The sequence below is a fragment of the Pungitius pungitius genome, chromosome 17, assembly GCF_949316345.1.
Source record: "Pungitius pungitius chromosome 17, fPunPun2.1, whole genome shotgun sequence".
Classification (NCBI taxonomy): domain Eukaryota; kingdom Metazoa; phylum Chordata; class Actinopteri; order Perciformes; family Gasterosteidae; genus Pungitius; species Pungitius pungitius.
Genome location: NC_084916.1, coordinates 1,736,803 through 1,754,373, shown reverse-complemented (window position 1 = coordinate 1,754,373; position 17,571 = coordinate 1,736,803). Strand labels below are relative to the sequence as shown.

The following is a 17,571-nucleotide window of genomic DNA, read 5'->3' as shown; positions in this document are numbered from 1 at the left end:
ATGGCGTCGGCGCTTTTCAACTATCTCTCTCGCGATTGGTCCGTTGACATTCTTGGAACGTTTTCATTGGTCTCTCGTGACTCTGTTGACATTTCTCTTCCGGAAAGTGCGTTCGAGCTGTTGCCGCGCGTGCTAGAGCTGGCAACGAAGTAAGTTAATGTATTAACGCGTACTGTACAAATCCGATATTAAATGCTGTGTTGTTTCCAACTGCTTCTTAGAAGGAATCAACAAATCACTTTAATATTATGAAATAAGGTTGCGGTTGTTGCCTTTAATGTTGCGGCACCGATGATCGGATGTTCCGTTTGATTTTCTGTCACTGCTTTTTCTCTCTTGGTTACGCAGTTGCCACGGTCACAATGGCTGATAGCACCCACGCTGCGATTGCCTTGCCCACCCAGCCTCCTGTGAGTGAGCAACTGGCAGGAGGAGAAGGTGGAGAAGGTGAAGAGGGCTCAGAGAGGGATGCTGACGGGGGTTTGACAGATGCCCAGACGGAGGTGTTGGAGAGATGTCTGCATGCGCTCAGGAAGGCTCAGAATGACAGCCACACGCTGGCTGCTCTTCTGCTCGTAAGTGTTTCCCTTCTGCTGTAACAACTTCATACTCACAATGTCACTGCTCCTCGACATTGATGTAACATGATATGCATATATATATATATATATATATATATGACCTCAGTCAGCATTGACGGGTGGTTGTTTTCAATGTATTTCCTATTATTGTTATTTTCTCTGTCCTCAGATAACTCGCTTGTGCCCAGCAAGCCAGCTGGACAAACCCACCCTGAGGCGCATCTTCGAGGCCGTCGGCCTGAACCTTCCGGCTCGTCTTTTAGTGACGGCGGTCAAAGGGAGCAACAACTCCGGCTTGCCCCCACAGGAACTCCTCTCGCTGGGCACGGCTCTGTTGGCTGCCCTGAGCACGGACCCAGACATGGCCTGTCATCCCCAGCTCCTCACCACCATCCCGCTCCTGCTGGGCATTTTGGCAAATGGTCCAGTTACGCGGCAGGGACAAGAAACCCAGGACCACAGTCAAGATGGAGTCCAGTCAGAGGACGGGTCAACCACGGAATGTGACGCTGCCAATGTGGCAAAATCCACAGGAGAGGGCCACGCCGACGAGATTAAGGCCGATGGCGGCAGTGACGGACACAAATCGTCAATGTCACAAGAATCCTCCCCGACCTCCAAGCTGGACGAGGCCGTGGCTTCTGACTGCTACCAAGTTCTCACCGCCGTGTGTGCCTTATCCAGGGGCCCCGACCAGCTGCTGAGCAGGGGTGCCATTCCGGCCCTGTGCCAGGCCGTGGAACAAAACCAGACGTTCAGCCACCAGAGGGGGCTTGCTCTGCTGGGTCGCCTCCTCTCGGGTAAAACCAAGGATAAAGTGTGGAGTTCAAACCCCGAGGAACTCCTCACGCTGTTAGTCAAGCTCTCCAAAGACTTCTGCCAAGCCACAGGCCAGACGAAGCTGGACATGTGCGCCCAGTTGGTGCAGTTTCTTCCACCGAGCACAGTGTCCGTGCACAGTGAGGAGCTGAAGGGAGCCGTGGGCCGCGTGTGGGGGGAGTTGAGACCCATGTTGCAGACTAAGTTGACGCCGAGACAGATCGGGCCGATCCTGGTCCTCAGCGCCTGTTTGCTGGATCTGCTCGGGTGGGAGCCGGTGGGGCCGCCAAAGTTCTGCTGCTTGCTGGTGAACCGGGCCTGCGTGGAGGTCAGAATGGGTTTGGAGGAACCGCCTGGTAACGAGCTGAGCCCAGAGCAGCAGCACACACTCACAGGTAGGGGGGGACCTTGCATGCATTGTGAGACCATGAGCATATTTTGATCCAACGCGATTAACCGTCTTTCGTTACTTAAACCAGCTCTTCTCCTCCCCAGGCTGCTACCGGATCATGGAGGCCGCCATAGAGCAGGCCTGCTGTATGGGAGTTTCCCAGACCACTGAACCTCCTCAGAGCTCCATCCCCTCAATCAGTCTGCAGCAGAGCAGACAGGTCCTCGGGGTGTTGGAGGAGGCCTTCTCCGCTTTAATGTACCACCTGCAGCAGGTGAGCGGCTGACGTTTAAGCTTCTGCTAGTGGCACTCTGTTCTTTGACCTTTGTTATACTATATTTTATACTCAATACCATACTGGTAGCTATCTTTTTTGTTAATTCTCTTCTATTGTACCTTTTGGTATTAATTGGACAGAAAGTCATATTTGGTGACATGGACATTGGGCGCAGTAACTAAAACAAATAGAAAAGAACTTGACGTGCAAGGAAAGGAAAGCTCAAAATGCAATGCTCTACATTATTATTCAATGTAGTTTGGGGTTCTGTAATAAAAATGATTTTTGATTTAAAAACAAGATCTCCCCAGCTCTTGTGGTATGCCCTTATTTTTTACAAGGACGTTGTCTCTTCCTGTCCTTGTAGGTGGACCCAAGTCGCTACGGCGACCCTTTCATCTTTGCCACGTTCCGCTCTCTGTGCTCGTGGCTGGCCGAGGAGACTTCCTGTCTGAAGGAGGAGGTCACTGGGCTGCTGCCGTTCCTGATTGGCTACTCCAGGAGTCACCTGCAGGGCGAGGGCCCAGAGCAGGGCCTCTCCGCCTGGATGGCCGAGGTGTCCTTCAGGGAGGAGAGGGCAGCGTGGACGGGCAGAGAAGCTCTGAGGTAAACATAACATTGCATTTCAGAGGGAATCAACGTTCTGAATTCCATGACGCCAACTCTGATCTGACCGCAAGTCTCCTTGTTTTTCCGGTACCACCTCCTTCTCAATCTCCCCAGGTACCTCCTGCCAGCGCTGTGTCACCTGTCAGCAGAGGAAGGTCCCAGGAAGGTGCTGCTCACCCTCGACACCCCGGCCCTTCTGGTGGACTTCCTGTCTCGGTGCTGGACCGGCCCCAGGGAGAAAAGTGGGGCGACGTCGGCCAGGGACCCGAGCATGGAGACGGCCTGCTCAGCCCTCCTCAACTTCACCGTCACGGAGCCGGAGAGAGTCAGGTAACTTCTTTACAAGAAGAAACCCTCCCTCGAAGCCTGCAGATAAATCATCTCTTGTTCCATGTATTATATTCTGAGATATTCGTGCTCATACTGACGGTTTATGAAGGGGTCAAATTACACTTTAAATCTTCTTGTCGTCTAGAAAGGACCAGAGTTTCCGAACTCTGGAGACCCTTCTGAGTGAAGCCCTTCCTGTTCTGGTGCACAAGCCCCGCCTCCTGGTCCTAGCAGCCAATTACTGCACGTTGGGACTTATGATCGGCAGACTCAAAGTGGCTCCTTCAGCGGGAGGTATTGACTTTAACATCCGCGATTCATTTCGTGCAAATGCATTATGCTTCAACCAACAGCTGTATTGTTCTCGCTTTGGTTCTCCAAGGTGTAGATTGGAACAATAAGCAGTGGGTAACAGGACCAATAACAACTGACTCTTTCGATATTCACCAGGCTCTGTTGAAGGCGGCCAGAAGCGCCTCTTCTCCGCAGCTCTCCGGTTCCTCCGCAGCGCCCTGGACTCCGGCTCCAGCCCCGGTCCGGTGAAGGTGAGCCCCGCCTGGGAGGAGAGCTGGGACGAGGCCGCGGAGCTCTGGAGGTTGTGTCTGCAGGCTCTGGGGGGCTGCGTCCGTGCTCAGCCCTGGATCGCGGGCCTGGTCCGAGAAGAAGGATGGCTCAAGCACACGCTCGCCATGCTGAGTCAGTGCAGCGCTCTCCCCGACCAGCACACGCAGCAGGCGCTGGAGGAAGCTCTGTGCGCCATGGCGGACCAGTGCCCAGCCTGTAAAAAAGAGATTGGAGACGCGATGAGAACTAATGAAGGAGCTCTCGTGTGCATGAAGAACCTGAAGAAGTCGGTGGGAGTGAAATGAAACATGAGCCGACAGACGCCGTGCTCTTCACTGGAGTACGTTTGATATGAAATAATAAAGGAGGACTGTCACGGAAGCCAAACGTCTTTGTTCCTTGTACCAATCTGACATGAATAAGTTTAACCCGTCTCTTACGCGCCAAGTGTGCAATGTTAATGTCTAATAAAGAACTATTTTGTTTAAAAAAAAAAACACCCAGTGTTTCACCTTCTATTTTCTTTGTTGCTTTGAACACTACAAACTTGTTGAACATTGATGTTTATTTGCGATAGTTTCTTTCAAACAGGGCTGATAGAAGCTGTCAATGAGAGCAATTTAATGGTTGTGAGGGATAAAAAACATGTAATATTACCAGTCGGTGGATTTCAACTCACAAGGCTTCAACTCTTCAGGGGAACTGAGTCCTAAAGGTCTTTCTTCCTCTTTGTGGGTTTGTGCCCTTATTAATGCTGTCGGAAGTGAAGGTTTTATTACATGACTGACACTTCAGTGACACATCAGGTCATAGCTACAATCATTTTATATTCAAGCTGCGGATTTATTGGGGGGTTTTTTATTCTGGGATTTTATCATGTCTTCACTGTGTTGTTTTTTTAAGTCTTATGCAACTCGAGTCCAAGTAAAAAGGCTGCTGTGTTGGCCGGACGTTTTTGCCCAAAGGCAGCGGACTGTTCCTTTTGCATGAACCGCCACAAGGTGGCGCACTGCGACTTGTTCGGTTCTGATGTGTTTGAGGTTTTAGACACACATCCCGATATTTGTTTGTGTCTTTGCAGGTAAAGCGAAGTTGTGGGTTTTTTCTTGTTGGGTGTTTTCCTTTTAATTCGGATTCACACTGAGTAAAGTAGATAGTTTGCTCATTTTGTGCTTTGAAGCTTTAGACGAAGTAGATGATAAAGAGGACATTTTAAAGATGCGAAGGACATTAGCAGCAATTGCAGTTATTGATGCAAACAAAGGCAATAAGAAGTTGTAGAAAGATGACTCATTTTAAGTTTGTTTTGAATATGGCTTTACATCTATTGTGTGAATATTTGGATAAATACATCATTTTCACAGTGTGTAATGTTTTTAATTTACATGAATTCAGAAAGCTGTTTCAAAGGAAACAAAATCCGCTTTTGGGGAAATTCGGGAATCCTTTGCTTTCTGATGATCAGTCCACACAACACGCAGTGAAAAGTTTCCCCCTCTCCACGACTCGTGTCACCTCCCGCCCTCTTTCTCTTTGTCCCCGCACCCCCCCTGCGCAACATCCATCCATACAAACTCCTGCATCATCTCCCGAACTAACTCACTCCTCTCCGCACCTTCAGCCCGTCTCCTCTCCATCCAACGCGCCACGTTAACCCCTCAGCTGCAGCGTGACAGCCGCACTGAGAGCCACCGGCACGGCCACGATGCTCTGGAAATCCCGAACCAAAACCGACCTTCAGGTAAAACCAACCGCGCGATCCCTTGTTTCAAGTGGTGTATTTTTTTAATCTCTCATGTTCAAGACGTGTTAGGCCTGTTTATGTAGGAGTCCAACCTCATTGCGCGAAGAGCTGCATGTTCGAGGCCAGTTTGGTTTTTAAAGGGAAGCCAAATGCACTTGTAACGATTCACTCTGAGTGAAATGTTGGGAGGAAAAATAAAGAAAATGCATTATTAAATATAGGATCTAATATTTGTAGACCTGGAGACCCGTGCGTAAAGGCGAATCATTCAAACGTTAAAAGTAGGAAAACATGAATTTATCTTTTTAAATGTGTTTATTATTAACATTTTTCATAAATACACAAATGGAAACTCTGATTTAAGGTTGTCCATCGTCGGTGCGTAAAATCCAGAATATGAATCGGTGCCATCTATTAATAAAACGTCTAAAAAGAGAATAAATGTTAAAGTACGTGGTGTGTTTGAATCAACGGAGGATATATGAATGAAAAATATCTCTTTAAGAGAAGTGGACCCTGTCGACCCCTCCCCTCATTCTGCCGAGTGCGCGCGAAGCCTATAAATGGTGCGCTCACGGAGAGTCTGGAGGACTTCGCGTGTGTTGTCGTGCGTGTGTTGGCATCTGACAGCAGCGTTCCATCCGTGCGTAAAGAGGTCTGTCAAACGCAGAGAGAGAGAGTAAAAGGAAAAGTAAATAACGCCTTTGAATTTAATGGACCGGTGAAAACCTGGATTACATCTCGGAGCATCTTTCAGTCGTTGGACGCTCGCGCATCCTGTTGAATATTAAATTTGGGGTTAGCCAGAGCGGTCCAGATGTTAATCCACACCTATTCGGCAATGGTGAGTTTGATAAAAAAAACTTTTAACCTTGTTTTCATTCATTTAGTTTATTTTTACTGTTGACAGCCTTTCGTTACTAACTCAATGGGAGGAAAGAGCTGCGCCAAGTGTGTGATTGAGCTTGAAAAAAAACTTAAACTTAAAAAAAAGCTCGATTCGGCTAATTAAGGTGCGGAAAAAGGGAATTCATAATTTTATCATATGTTCCTCTTTTTTTAGGCAACGCTCATCTTGCAGAGAATAATGGCCTGTGGGGATTCTTTTTTTCTATATTTTGTCTGACAATAAAAAATAAATTCCTGATAAGGAATGATAAAAGTTCTTTGCTCTCCGGTAGAATCCAGTGTCCCCGCGTCCCAACGAGCCTCCCTGACACACGGTTTAGTGTCGCGGCGCCGCGGAGACGGTCTCTGTCACGGCGAGTGAGGCCGGCTGACCGTGACGTGCAGAGGCGCGTCCTTCTGGGGGAGCGTTCTCTGGTCTACCAGCAACTGAAATGAGCAGCGACCCGGTGATGGGTGACGGATATGAGTGCTTTTAAGCTGGCCGCCTGGCACATAATGGACATTGTTCCGCAACAGAAGCATTGATCTGGCTGACCTCAAAACCAAAAAATCCAATTCGACCAGGATGTTTGTGAGCAGAAATGTGGGCTAGTGGACTACATAGGTTTTGGCCTCTTGTTTTTACGCGATGGGGTTAAACTTATTAAGTGTAAAATCTCGATTGGTCTTTTGCGCCCCGGAAGCCGGAATTAAAGCCTTTTTTATAATTAGTTTTCACATTGTGGTTTAGTTGACACGACGGCGGATTGTTTATGGATTCTACCCCCCCCGACCCCCCTCACCGGAACGCGTTGTTGTGCATCACCTGTCCTTTGTGCAGCTTCTTGGCCGTGACCTTTGTGACACTGTTCAGCAGCGATGTGCCAGCGCGCATCACTTCAAGCGCTGCTGCTGTTTCCAGCCATCTCATGCAAATGGAGAGACGTCTTTTGACGGGTTGCAGCTGTTTTGTGTTGAATTATATTTTCTTTATTCATGTACGGAGCAAGAAAAAATAATTTCCGGACATCTCATTTTAGCCAGTAGCGTGTGGCACCTTTGGATAACAATTTGATAAGAAGGACTTTAAGCTTCTGCTGTGACAAAAAAACAACAACTTTGATTTCATTTCTCCACAGGAGCGCGCAGATGGACTCAGCGGCTCTTCGCCGAGTGGGCGCCTCTCCCAACTTTCGTCCCTGAACCAGGCCGCCTACTCCTCAGCTCCCCCGCTCTGTCACACTCCGGCCTCCGACTTCCAGCCTCCGTACTTCCCTCCCCCTTACCCCCAGTCCTCCCTGCCATACTCCCAGAGCCAGGACTCGTATCCCCACCTGTCAGATCCTTACACTTCCATAAACTCCATCCATCAGCATCAGCAAGTGGCATGGCACTCGCAGAGGTCGCGCTCCGACGACGGGGGACTCCTTTCACAGTCACACCGGGCTCTTAGCCTCGACCCCCGGCGGGAGTATTCAGCTGTCCCCCGGCTGCTGCACGGTCTCGGTGAAGGCGCTGCCGCTCTCGGGGACGGTCCCCTCGGGATGCACATGGGACATCACGGCCTCGACGATCTCCAGGTGACGTTTTGTTATTCACTCGTTTTGGTTGCGTTGGCGCTGCGCATCGGGAAGACAGTGCGTAAAACTCCCCAAATCAGAGGGCCCGGGCAACTCTTGAACAACGAAATCTCCTCTGGGCCTCTTCGGCACTATATTTTTATTTATTCCGATATATGATAATGTACCAAAACCATACTGATAAAGATCCTTTGAAGTATTTACCATCCACGTCTTTAAAAGGATAATTACTGAAATATAGCTGTTTAACCTTTAATTCTAAAATACATTCTATCATCAATATATAATCATTTAAATGTATTTCCAATGTTTAACATGTTATTTATATTTACATTTCTAATACAATTCCTGCAGAGCCTTAGCTTATTTCACACAATTTAGCTTTCCCACAAAAAAATCACCCCAGCAGTGTCTGGTTTTAGAAAAAGTAAAAAAAACTGCGTCGGAGAAAACAAAATCAACTGTAGGCTGCTGCTGGATTGCAACCAAATTTAAAATTAAATTTAAAACAACAAAATTAGCCCAAATTCTTCATTTTCCCTCTTTTTAAATTCATGAATTAATAAATAAAATAATGCCTTTTGTTTTTACATTTTAATACTTTTTGAGACAGATGTCTTTCGAGTGAAAATTTACGCCAAAGTTAATCGTGATCATTCATGGGATCGTGTTCATTTGCATTTATCATCCACGAAACAATGTTTTTGTGAGATTAGAAAAATCTCATATGTCATATGTGTCCGTCTTATTGTTAGTCGGGGCGTTTAGTTTCACCCGATGTCTCGCGCAAAGACAAAGTAAGTCTGCAGCATCTCGCCTTCTGCAGTTATTGTTTGGGGCGGTGTGGGGGACGGGGTGGGGGACGGGGGGGGGGGGGGGGTGCAGAGAATAGTTTCTATGGCTTATTGAGCAGTCAGCTTCCCTGCAGCAGGTGCAGCTGCAGACGCTGTTTGTTGCCTCCTCGCAGAATAACACACACACGCATGCACGCACACACACACACACACACACACACACACACACACCGAGACCAATTGATGTGCGCGGTCATTAATAGAAAAGAAACGTTTGCGAGGAGCGCCACGCAGGGAAGGAGTCAACCCGGCCATGTTGCTGTTAAACGCTCCCTCCTGACAAGGACCTTTATTTGATTAATGGATTATATCCTTCGTCTTTGAATCCTCTTATAAATTCAGCACAAAGGAGACATCCGAGACTCGCCCTGTAACACAATTTCACCCCGAGTGAGTGAAAAGATCAAACAATCTGCAAAGACTTTAATTTATTTTTTCAGTGTGTGTACCGAGGGGCTGTTTTTGATCATTATTCAATCACTTCTCCCCCCTAATATGCCCACTCTGGAAGAAACATATATATATATACTTTTTTTATTATACATTTATTTAAGAAAATTGAATATTAGAACAAACGGCCCTTTAGTTATTTGATGCATTATTTGTATTGCTTAATAAAATGTCTTTGTAGCACTAAAGAATTAAGACGGAACTTTTTTAGAAATATTAGAAACAAACATTGAGCTTATAAATACCACAAAAAAATACTTTAAAAAAAACATTCCAATCCTTTTGTCTAAAGCTGTGCAGAAATACAAATGCCCTATACATGATTTAACTCATGCTCTCACAAAGAAATGCAATCCAATAAGAGTAACAGACTTCATTATTTACTCTGATATGGATAGTTGTTCATGTGCCGCGAGGGGAAAACCTATAACGCCGGACCGTCCGTCTTGCTTTGGCCTCAGAGAAAAGCTATGTGTGCGTGTATATAACTGTGTATGTATAAGTGTGTGTGTGTGTGTGTGTGTGGATAAATGATAGTGACTGTCTGTCTGTCTGACACAGGGAATGGAGGAAGGATCAGCCCTGGGCATCCTCGACCACTCTGTCATTAAAAAAGGTAAGAGGTGGGAGACAGCTGTGTGTGTGTGTGTGTGTGTGCGTGTGTGGTAGAGAGAAGTGAAAGATTGAGTGTGTGTATGTGTGTGCACATTTGTGTCTAAGTGTGCACCTATATAATTGTGCTATACATGCTGAAGGGGGTTTTGTGTTTAGGGCCAACACCAGTCTTTCTCTCTCTATCACACACACACACACACACACACACACACACACACACACACACACACACACACACACACACACACACACACACACACACAAACTATAAATAATTCTGTTTTGCTATTTCATTTGAAGTCAAGAAGTCCTCTAATACTCAGCTGCAGACTTCACCCCAAAGGCACACATTCTTAATGAACTGTTCATGGTCATATGAGAGAGAGAGAGAGAGAGAGAGAGAGGGATTAGAGTGAAGAGGAGAGGAGAAGTGGGGCAAAGAAGAAAAGGGAGGGGAACGTGATAAAAGAGGAGTTGTGGGGGAATTTGCAGAGTGTGATCACTGTAATATCACCAACTTTGAGTTGAAGGAGACACAGGGGCACGATTAGAAAACTCAAGTTGGATTTGTCGCTGGCGGAGTGTTAGACTGGAAAAACCTTGCTCTGTCGGGAACAAAATGACATGACAGACATGTAAGGATCTGTAATGCTGCAGCAGAAACAAATAAGGAATGTATATATATATGTAGCTATGTTTTTTACATTGTAGATGCTTTGTATTTCATTAAATTCCCAATACTTTTGGCCTCCTAAATCTAAAAATCACCAAACCCTCACTGATCGTCATCTCTCTGTGCTGTAAAGTTTTCACCAAATCAAGCTTTTTATTCCCCCAAATCGAGTCTCCCGAAGAGGAGGAGGAGGCTCCCGCAGCTCGGTTCAAGCAGCTGCAAACCAGCCGTGATTCGATGAAGTGACAGCCATTCCACTTGTTTGCCAAATGCTTTCGAACTGATCAATTACCACGGCGACACTCTCTCCACCGGCAAGCACTTCTAGCAGATAGCAGAGCAAACCTAAAGCCCTCATGAATAAGAAAATCCAATAGGGAGAAGGGAACGACACATAATATAGGAGAAAAAGAGGGGGAAGATGAAGAGTGGGAGGCACAAGAAAGAGTCAAAGATGATAAGCGAGAGAGAGAGAGAGAGGGAGGGGAGGAGGGAGGGAGGGAGGGGCAGAGGAGAGAGGAAGAGGGGGAGACGGGCTCTGTTGCTCCGTGGCCTCGCCGCGGTTTAAGAGATTCTTTCTCTTTCGGGTCTGCGTCGTGCGAGAGGCCAAACGCCGCTGGACAGTAGCACAGATGCCGTCCTTCTTTAAAGAGAGAGAGAGACGGGACACCATAGAGATGACTATAAGGGCCAGGGGGTGTCCGAGTAAAAAGAGACACAATGGTATTACTAAGAAATAAGTAGCAAAATAAGTATAGATTTCCCCTTTAAAATAAATCTGATAAGTCTTATTCTAACCTATTGCCCCGACCGATGGACCCAACAACAACGAAGACGGGAAATATGGAACCAAAACAAATATATGGTTTTCAGTCAAATGTTAAAATCAGAACTGTTTCCTCACAAACACTGTTCACAGAGAAAGTTCATGGCTCGTTTTGAGAAAGATATCGAGTGGATTTTAAAAATAAATAAAAGACATTCATCAATGTTATGAGCAACACAAATAAAATACATTAAGGACAGACACTTAGGACACAGGCCTCAGAACCTGGACACAGAAACCAAATCTGTCTCCGATGCCTAAAGTCACCTCCGAAAGAAGCCACAACGAGGTGGAGCTCTCCTTTGTCCTCGTATCCGTGTGAATGAATCCTCATAGAGAGGGAGATGATTCCTCCCAATCATCTCAATTCAGAGGATTTCTTCCCACACAACTGCAGATTTAGTGGATTTGGGATTTAAGATTAAGACCCCAAAGCTAATTTCATCAACACCAATTAGCTCCCTAAAATATAACAAAACAAAGAGTGAATAGCCGAGCTGCTCCCTGAATCCCAAACTCAGAGAGCGGTTAGCTTTGAGGCCCCCCCCCCCTGCCCCACCACACACAGTCCCCTCCTCCAAAAAAAAAAAAAAAAAAAAAAACTCACAGAAGTTTAGCACAGTGCAGGAAAGTGAGCGTGAACTGAGCTCTTCGAGGTGTGAAACAGCTATTTGAGAATGCACAGTCAAAATGTGACCACCTGCAGTCTGAGCGTGAGAATCAACAAGCGGCATCCAGAATTAGAGCTGTCGACCGGGGAGAACGTGACACTGAATACATTCATCAGGATCATTCACACAACACCGTTGCCACGGCAGAAGGATGCTTTTAGACCGAGGAGCTTTGGTCTCTTTGTGTCTCTGATTTGGACCTAAAGTTTTTGGGGTACTTTTCCTGATCCCTCCTCTCTACCTCCATTGATTTGCCCACCAGTTCCCATTCCGTCCAAGCTGAACGGGTCGTCCCTGTCCATCTTGTCCCTGGGTAAGGACGGCCTGGGGATGGGATCCGTGTCCAACCCGGCCGAGGTGTTCTGTTCGGTCCCGGGTCGCCTCTCGCTGCTCAGCTCCACCTCCAAGTACAAGGTGACGGTGGGGGAGGTGCAGCGACGCCTGTCTCCACCCGAGTGCCTCAACGCCTCCCTGCTGGGTGGAGTCCTGCGCAGGTGAGAGGGAGATGGGGAACGGAGGGGGGGGGGGGGGCGCAGCCTAAGACAACCTATTCTGACTGTCTTTGATTTTACTGGAGGGGTTCGCCTCATTTCATGTTAAAATGTAACCCAACTTTGGTTTATGTCCCGGCTTTTAGGCTTATAGAACATATGCAATAATTGAATAGATGGAGTTGAGATGGACACAGCTGTTGGACTTTGGTGGTGCATGTTTCTTCTCGCTGGGGAAAATCTGTGATTTGAGACCTTTGGCTTTACAAAAGAAATTTAATGCAACTGAATAACTGGCCGAACACATGTTGCAAATGCAACCTGAGATATTCAATGCATATATATTCTATATTATTGTTATTAAATGATCCAGCACAAAACAGGTAACTCTTTGGCACTAATGTTTACGAATCACAGAAAAGGAAAAAGAAAATTCTCCCAACGGCAAAAAGCTACGTCGCCTAAAAGAACAGTTTGAGGAAGAAACAAAACCGAGGCGTTTTGTAGCGTCAACAAAGCGAACTCACGCCCAGTATATTCAAACAGTGACGTACGCCATAAAAGTCACTCTGGGGAATGTAGAAAACCACATTTGATTTGAGCTTCATAAGTTAACGACATGCCAGATGTGACTCGCCGACTTGCAGCGACCCTGATTCCAAATTTTAAATATGATAAAGTAAACTAAACAACAGCTGTCAAAGATGCTAAGAGGCCCACTGCCAGCTTCACTGCAGAGTCCTTTATTCATGGCACAAAACAGGAAAACCTGCCGTGATTCCAGTGAAGCAGCTTTCAGAAGGTTAAAGAGTTCAGGGAGATATTTTGATGCTCTTTGGTTAAGTAAAAGAAAAACTTTGGTTTGGCAAAAAAACTGAATTTCTTGATAATATAATGTTAATGAATCTAGTCTGTATAAATATGATACAGGACGCAGATTACTTCCTCATATTGGATCAGTGAGTATAGATTTTAGTTGTTAGTATAAAGAACATGCTTAGAAATACAAGGCACAGCCTCTTGGTTTGTAAGACCGACACCAACCATTTGCGCTAAAGCTTTTCACAATAAGAGTGTTTTGACTTAACTATGGGGCCAGAGCTGAAGACCCAAAATGGGTCATGGGACTAAATCACAAGAGAGGCAATGTGGTTTAATGAAGCACAGCCTCAGGGCGAAGAGAACAACGTTACGGTCGGGGTTACAGGCTGAAATACTTTAAGAGGACACGAGTAAAAGGTCTAATGGGTAATAAACATTGAAAACACAGAGATACGGCACTGTCTTTCATTTTGACACACTTGCTTGGGTATTTATATTCGATTTCATACCTACACTATGAATCAACCACCAAGACTGTAAAGTAATATGTAAACAGGGAAGTCCTGCTTCCACTTTAGCATAGGTACAATTACTACAATCTACTAATAAAACAATGTAAAACTCACAAGAGCCATATTATAATAAGATTTTGAATGCAGAACATATCTACTTTTACTTTAATACATTTTGCCACACTTCATTTAAATACTTCAAAATATTCTTGTACAAATATCTATTCAAATGTATTTAAATGCATATTTGGGAATAAAGAAAGGGGTGAGAACGGGCAGAGCAAAGTAAGGCAGCAACTGAAATCTGTGAAGAGAAATACAAGACCCTATCAGTGTTGACAGGGAACATACTGTAGGGAGATTTCAGCCTCACATTCACTTACACAAACGCACACATGCATGGCCATCGACACAGGAGCGCACACACAAACACACTGCTACAGAGCTCATAAACACACACACACACACACACAAGGACCATCTCCTAAAAACTGCTCTCTCTGTCTCCCTGCCCCCCCTCAGGGCCAAGTCAAAGAATGGTGGCCGCTGTCTGCGAGAGCGTCTGGAGAAGATTGGCCTCAACCTGCCCGCCGGGCGACGCAAGGCCGCCAACGTCACTCTGCTAACATCTCTAGTGGAGGGTAGGCAGAACACACACACACACACACACACACACACACACACACACACACATGGGGTGACCTGCATACACCCTGATAGACGGAGACACATATTCACTTAGAAATAGCCTCGCATGAGCAGGCATGAATAAACAAGTCAAAGCACGGAGGGGGGGGGAGCGCCTGCATGCGTGGATGGTGTCACTTGAGAAAAATAAGCTGATCAGTGAACTGTTTGCGTGGTGAAAGTGAGAAAAAAATGGCTGCAGAGCTCGTCCCCGGACCCAACCCATATATGCGTAAAAAAAAGCATATATGCGGATAATTATGTGACATTAAGCCAATGACCTTTAGCTGAATGAATGCCTAAGAGCTTTCCCTTTTTGTACTAGCTAAGAACCAGATTTAACAGACCTCCTCCTCTTCCTCCTCCTCCTCATCCTCCAGGTGAGGCCGTCCATCTGGCGCGGGACTTTGGTTACGTGTGTGAGACAGAGTTCCCGGCCCGAGCAACAGCCGAGTATCTGTGCCGGCAGAGCGAGCCGGACCAGCTCCCAACACGGCGCAGCATGCTGCTCGCCACCAAGTGAGTTCCATTTTGGGTTTTTTTATTCAGCAAAATAACTACATTTCAGCCACGTGCCAACACAACCCGTTTGTTTTCACAAGTGAAATGTTAGATTTCCCAAACCACGCAGGGCCAAGTATTAAAGCGGGTGTGTTGGGCAAAGACAATGTCAAGAAAAAACCCCCTCTTTGCACTTGAGGGTCAAAGGGGGCAAAAGGATTCCATGTTGAGGTGTTTTCCACCCACCTGACGTCTTGTCCTTTTTGTCCTCTCAGGGAGGTCTGTAAGGAGTTTGTGGACATGATGTCTCAGGACCGCTCTCCGCTGGGCGGCAGTCGGCCCACCCCCTGCCTGGAGCCCGGCGTCCAGGGGAGCCTCACCCACTTCAGCCTGCTCACCCACGGCTTCGGCACCCCCGCCATCTGCGCCGCGCTCTCCGCCTTCCAGAGCTACCTGATGGAGGCCATCAAAATGCTGGACAAGGGGGAGGGCGGAGGGAAGAACCACCACGACAAGGAGATGAAGCACCGCAAATAGAACGGAGGACGGGCGCGGGACGTCCTCGCGGACGGAAAGGAGGAGGGAAAAGAGGGAGGGGGGGAGGTGGGTGAGGGGACCCAGTGTTGCCCCTCTGGGGGCCTTCACCCTCGCCCTCAGGACAAATACTGAGACTTACCTCCTGGAGAAAAAAAAAACCTCTGCGGCCCCGAGGGGAGGGGGGGGGGGCGTGATGATATCTGTACTGTAATGTGTGTCCACAACCACCTCACTCGACATGACGCATGGACCTCTCTTCTCGGTAGCTGGTTGGTGTCATGATGGCGTCTACGAAGCACCTCTTCAGGATGAGTTCCTACGTGTGGCTGTATTTATTTCCACCTCCCCACTCTTGGTTTGATTTTGGTAAACATGTCAACTTTATCTGTGTTTTAGAAACTCCCGCCCCCATCAGTTTCTCTCTCTCTCTGTCACACACACACACACACACACACTTGGTTTTGACTGAACTCATCTGAGAAGTGTCGTAAAGCCATATCTAAGACAACGACCTGCTCTTTGCTCCTCTTGAACTTTGGGAGACTTTTAACTCCACCCGATTGGACACACACAGCCTCCACATGTAGTTCTTCCTGATGGGTGCTCATGGGAAATTGAGTTCTTGAACAGGGGGGTAAGGAGGAGTCGAAGGCAGCTAAAGGAGATTTGGTTGCTATTATTTTGAAGTGCTGCGTGTTGGTAACTTAAGGAAATAACACAAATCATTTTGTACTTTCAGTGTATGTTTATTATTAATGTTATTACTGTTGTTATTATTATTATTGTATTACTGCATAAATGTAATATATTATTAAAGAACTAACTGATCGGTTTCGTTCCATGGCTGTGTTTTTTCTTTTTTCATCTGGAATATTGGAACAATAAAAGAAAGTAATGACACTTTCAGGTAACTTTAGATTACAACTGGCAGCTTCAACCTACATTTCAATTTATTTGTCGCAAAACTGATATTTGTTATTGATCCGCGTGGGCCTGAGTCTACTGTGACGTCATCAGGAAGGTCACAGCGGGGGCTGCAACTAACATTTCCTTTTGTTATTGATTGATGTGTCAATTTGTTTTAGGTCAATTGGTCTGTCTAGAATAGAATTACATAAAATGGGGAAAAATATTAGAGCATTCCGTTTATATTATATTATCATGAGCAAATGACCAAAAATCACAGGAAGTTTATAATGCATTTGTAACTAAAATAAATCATTGTTGGTCTTTGGGCCAGACTGAAATATCTCTACACAGCTTTCACACTGGTGCTGATAACCATGAGACATTCATGTTTCCCAGAGGACGAACCCTTACTTACTTCAGTGGTCTTTTGACTTCAGAGCTATCCACAGATCAATATTTCAATTAGCCCGTGATGTTGTATTAACGTTTGGGAAGGATTGGAATGACATTTGGTAAAAACATTCATGCTCTCCAGATGATCCGCCGTCAAAAACTGGGCTTTCATGGTTCTCAGAGAATTTAGTTACAGGATGAACTCCACTAACTTTTGATCTAGTGCTAGTCTAACATTTGGGTTTTAATTAGGGAATCTTAGTGTGCTGACCTGCTAACTGAACCCAGTAAACCTGCTAATGCTCGGCGTGTTGACATTGTGATTGTGAGCGTGTTAGCATGTCAACTTTAGCATGTAGCTCAACACAGCCTCGCGGAGCCTTGTTGATGGATGACTTAAACCGTTAATTCAACACTACACATGTTGTGAACGCTTCTCCCAGTCTCCTGAACAACAAATCGACTAGTATTGTCTTACTAGTCGAGCTGCGGCTTGCAAACACAAGAGCCAGAATTAGTGGGCATGCGTGCCCCAATGGGCCACTCCAACAACAAAAATCAGTCACGGCCCTCCTATTCACCGGGGGACCCCAGCAGGGGCCCCCGGTGAGCGCCGCACCCGGGAGAGCGGAGCCAGCGGTGTGACATCCAGCGCACAGCAAGCCACACACACACACACACACATTTTGGTTTCCCCGTCAACCCATCTGTTCCACACTTCTCCCACCGACCACCACTCGCCTCCCCTGCTCAGTCCTTCACGTTCCAGGAATAGAGACTCGACGCGATGGCTGCTTTCCAGGGACGCCACTCGTACGCGCGTCGTCTGCTCCTTCCCCTCTCACAC

The 17,571-nt window shown here is 46.6% G+C and overlaps 2 protein-coding genes across 3 annotated transcripts; both read left to right on the top strand.

Moving 5' to 3' along the window:
• The first annotated feature begins 3 nt into the window (after positions 1-3).
• Positions 4-4,064, top strand: ncdn (neurochondrin). The gene is made up of 8 exons (XM_037474057.2): positions 4-149; positions 349-575; positions 751-1,795; positions 1,896-2,065; positions 2,436-2,674; positions 2,792-3,007; positions 3,153-3,301; positions 3,458-4,064. The coding sequence occupies exons 2-8, from the start codon at positions 363-365 to the stop codon at positions 3,874-3,876; spliced, it is 2,451 nt and encodes an 816-aa protein (XP_037329954.2). The 5' UTR covers positions 4-149; positions 349-362; the 3' UTR covers positions 3,877-4,064.
• Positions 4,065-5,162: 1,098 nt separating this feature from the next.
• On the top strand, positions 5,163-16,270 carry tfap2e (transcription factor AP-2 epsilon). Of its 2 annotated transcripts, none has more exons than XM_037475031.2 (7): positions 5,163-5,312; positions 7,343-7,783; positions 9,649-9,703; positions 12,135-12,366; positions 14,220-14,338; positions 14,765-14,903; positions 15,161-16,270. In XM_037475031.2, the coding sequence occupies exons 1-7, from the start codon at positions 5,277-5,279 to the stop codon at positions 15,420-15,422; spliced, it is 1,284 nt and encodes a 427-aa protein (XP_037330928.1). In that variant the 5' UTR covers positions 5,163-5,276; the 3' UTR covers positions 15,423-16,270. The 2 variants fall into 2 exon arrangements, with proteins under 2 accessions (XP_037330928.1, XP_037330929.1); XM_037475032.2 differs by lacking the exon at positions 5,163-5,312 and adding an exon at positions 5,918-6,159 and having other exon boundaries at positions 15,161-16,265.
• Positions 16,271-17,571: the final 1,301 nt, after the last annotated feature.

Coding starts and splice junctions, on each gene's coding strand:
- tfap2e (XM_037475031.2), top strand. CDS start 5,277: ATGCTCTGGAAATCCCGAACCAAAACCGACCTTCAG. Junction 9,704..12,134: donor CCACTCTGTCATTAAAAAAG/GTAAGAGGTGGG, acceptor TTTGCCCACCAG/TTCCCATTCCGTCCAAGCTG. Junction 14,339..14,764: donor GCTAACATCTCTAGTGGAGG/GTAGGCAGAACA, acceptor CTCATCCTCCAG/GTGAGGCCGTCCATCTGGCG.
- ncdn (XM_037474057.2), top strand. CDS start 363: ATGGCTGATAGCACCCACGCTGCGATTGCCTTGCCCACCCAGCCTCCT. Junction 1,796..1,895: donor GCAGCAGCACACACTCACAG/GTAGGGGGGGAC, acceptor TCTCCTCCCCAG/GCTGCTACCGGATCATGGAG. Junction 2,675..2,791: donor ACGGGCAGAGAAGCTCTGAG/GTAAACATAACA, acceptor CAATCTCCCCAG/GTACCTCCTGCCAGCGCTGT.